Source organism: Austrofundulus limnaeus, unplaced genomic scaffold (assembly GCF_001266775.1).
Source record: "Austrofundulus limnaeus strain Quisiro unplaced genomic scaffold, Austrofundulus_limnaeus-1.0 Scaffold1, whole genome shotgun sequence".
NCBI lineage: Eukaryota > Metazoa > Chordata > Actinopteri > Cyprinodontiformes > Rivulidae > Austrofundulus > Austrofundulus limnaeus.
Genome location: NW_013952403.1, coordinates 10,237,226 through 10,238,613, shown reverse-complemented (window position 1 = coordinate 10,238,613; position 1,388 = coordinate 10,237,226). Strand labels below are relative to the sequence as shown.

The following is a 1,388-nucleotide window of genomic DNA, read 5'->3' as shown; positions in this document are numbered from 1 at the left end:
ACACAAATGCATGTACAAGTAAAAGGAAAAACTATGTAAAATATATATTAAAAACCATTAAAATTTCAATTATGTGTTAAAATAWATAATTTATTGGAACCGATCTGGAAAAATAAATATGAAGGTCAATTATATTTTAAATCGATGTAAAGTTCTCCTTTTTAATTTATTTGGTGCATTTAGAATATATTTATTTATTTAAAGGTTCATTTATCTATTTCTGCTTTTATTTCTAATTATGTCAGTTTCGATCCTCCATACTGCAGATCTTGGAAGAGGTAAATCAATGACTGAATCAGGTGTGTTGGAGCAAGGAAAAACGTAACACATGTATGGCTGCGGCCCTCGAGGACCAGGATTGCCCACCCCGGGTTTAAAGCCATCTCAACAAAAATGAAAGAAAACAGATATATTACTAAAAATACGAAATGAAACAACTTTACTTTTTTTTCGTGGTTGAATCCTAAATGTTGATATTTATAATGGTGCTGCTATGTTGCCAGGTCCCTTTGGAAAATTTGATTTTATATCTCAACAAGGTTTTGATCTGGTTATAAAGGTATCCACCTACCAGTGTAGAAGGTTAACTTCCAGTTCATAAAAAAAAATATTGTTTTATTTTTAGACAAAATCGTTGGAACTTAAAAATAATAAATTTAGTCAAATGTGACTCAAGTAACACAAAGTAGTAGAACATTTTCTATAGTTCACACGTCATAATGTCTGTCAATAAATTCACAAGGCTCATCACCTGGATTTCCCAGAAGGTTGTTATCTCTCATAAGACAATAGTCCTCATGACTGAGATTGTTGACAAAGTGGTAGAAGGCCTCCTCTCTGTCCAGGCGATCCAGTTGCCTTCTGCGCTGTGACTCTGGCTGGTCACTGCCACCCTGCTCGACACTGTCAGACCCTTCCATTGATTTAGAAAGGAGGGAGATTGGTCTACGAGAGGCTCTTCAATGTTCAGTAAGATCCACTGGCTGCAAGGAAGGACATAATTATGAAACTGAGGATTTACAGTTGAATTCACACACAAATTACTTCTACAGTGAATACATATATTATCTTTGTTTAGTAAAGCAAGAAAGGCAGCTCAAGGCAAAACACAAGTTACCATATCGCATTGTGAGATACAAAGACGAGACAATTTATCTTATAAAATACTCAAGACCCATCTGATTAATGCTTCCAAGTCAAAACAAACACTCCCCATTCATATGTATTGGCCCTTTTCAGCTCCAAACAGTCACTGATTTAATTTTGTTATCTAGAATTAACATTGAGTATATCTGAAACAGGAGAGTGGGACGTCTAATCGTAGCTTTCCCAGCCTCATTCTGAATTGGACTTGTAGAGTAAAAAGTGCTAGGGGGTCAGAAATTATA

At 35.1% G+C, this 1,388-nt stretch overlaps 1 protein-coding gene across 1 annotated transcript in view; it reads right to left on the bottom strand.

The window, feature by feature from the left end:
- rlim (ring finger protein, LIM domain interacting) overlaps positions 1-1,388 on the bottom strand; it is a 15,541-nt gene that overhangs the window by 12,249 nt on the left and 1,904 nt on the right. Inside the window, exon 2 of the mRNA XM_014009160.1 lies at positions 752-983. Within this exon, the coding sequence (XP_013864614.1) occupies positions 752-920 (169 nt within the window). The 5' untranslated portion in view covers positions 921-983. The remainder of the gene's footprint in view (positions 1-751; positions 984-1,388) is intronic.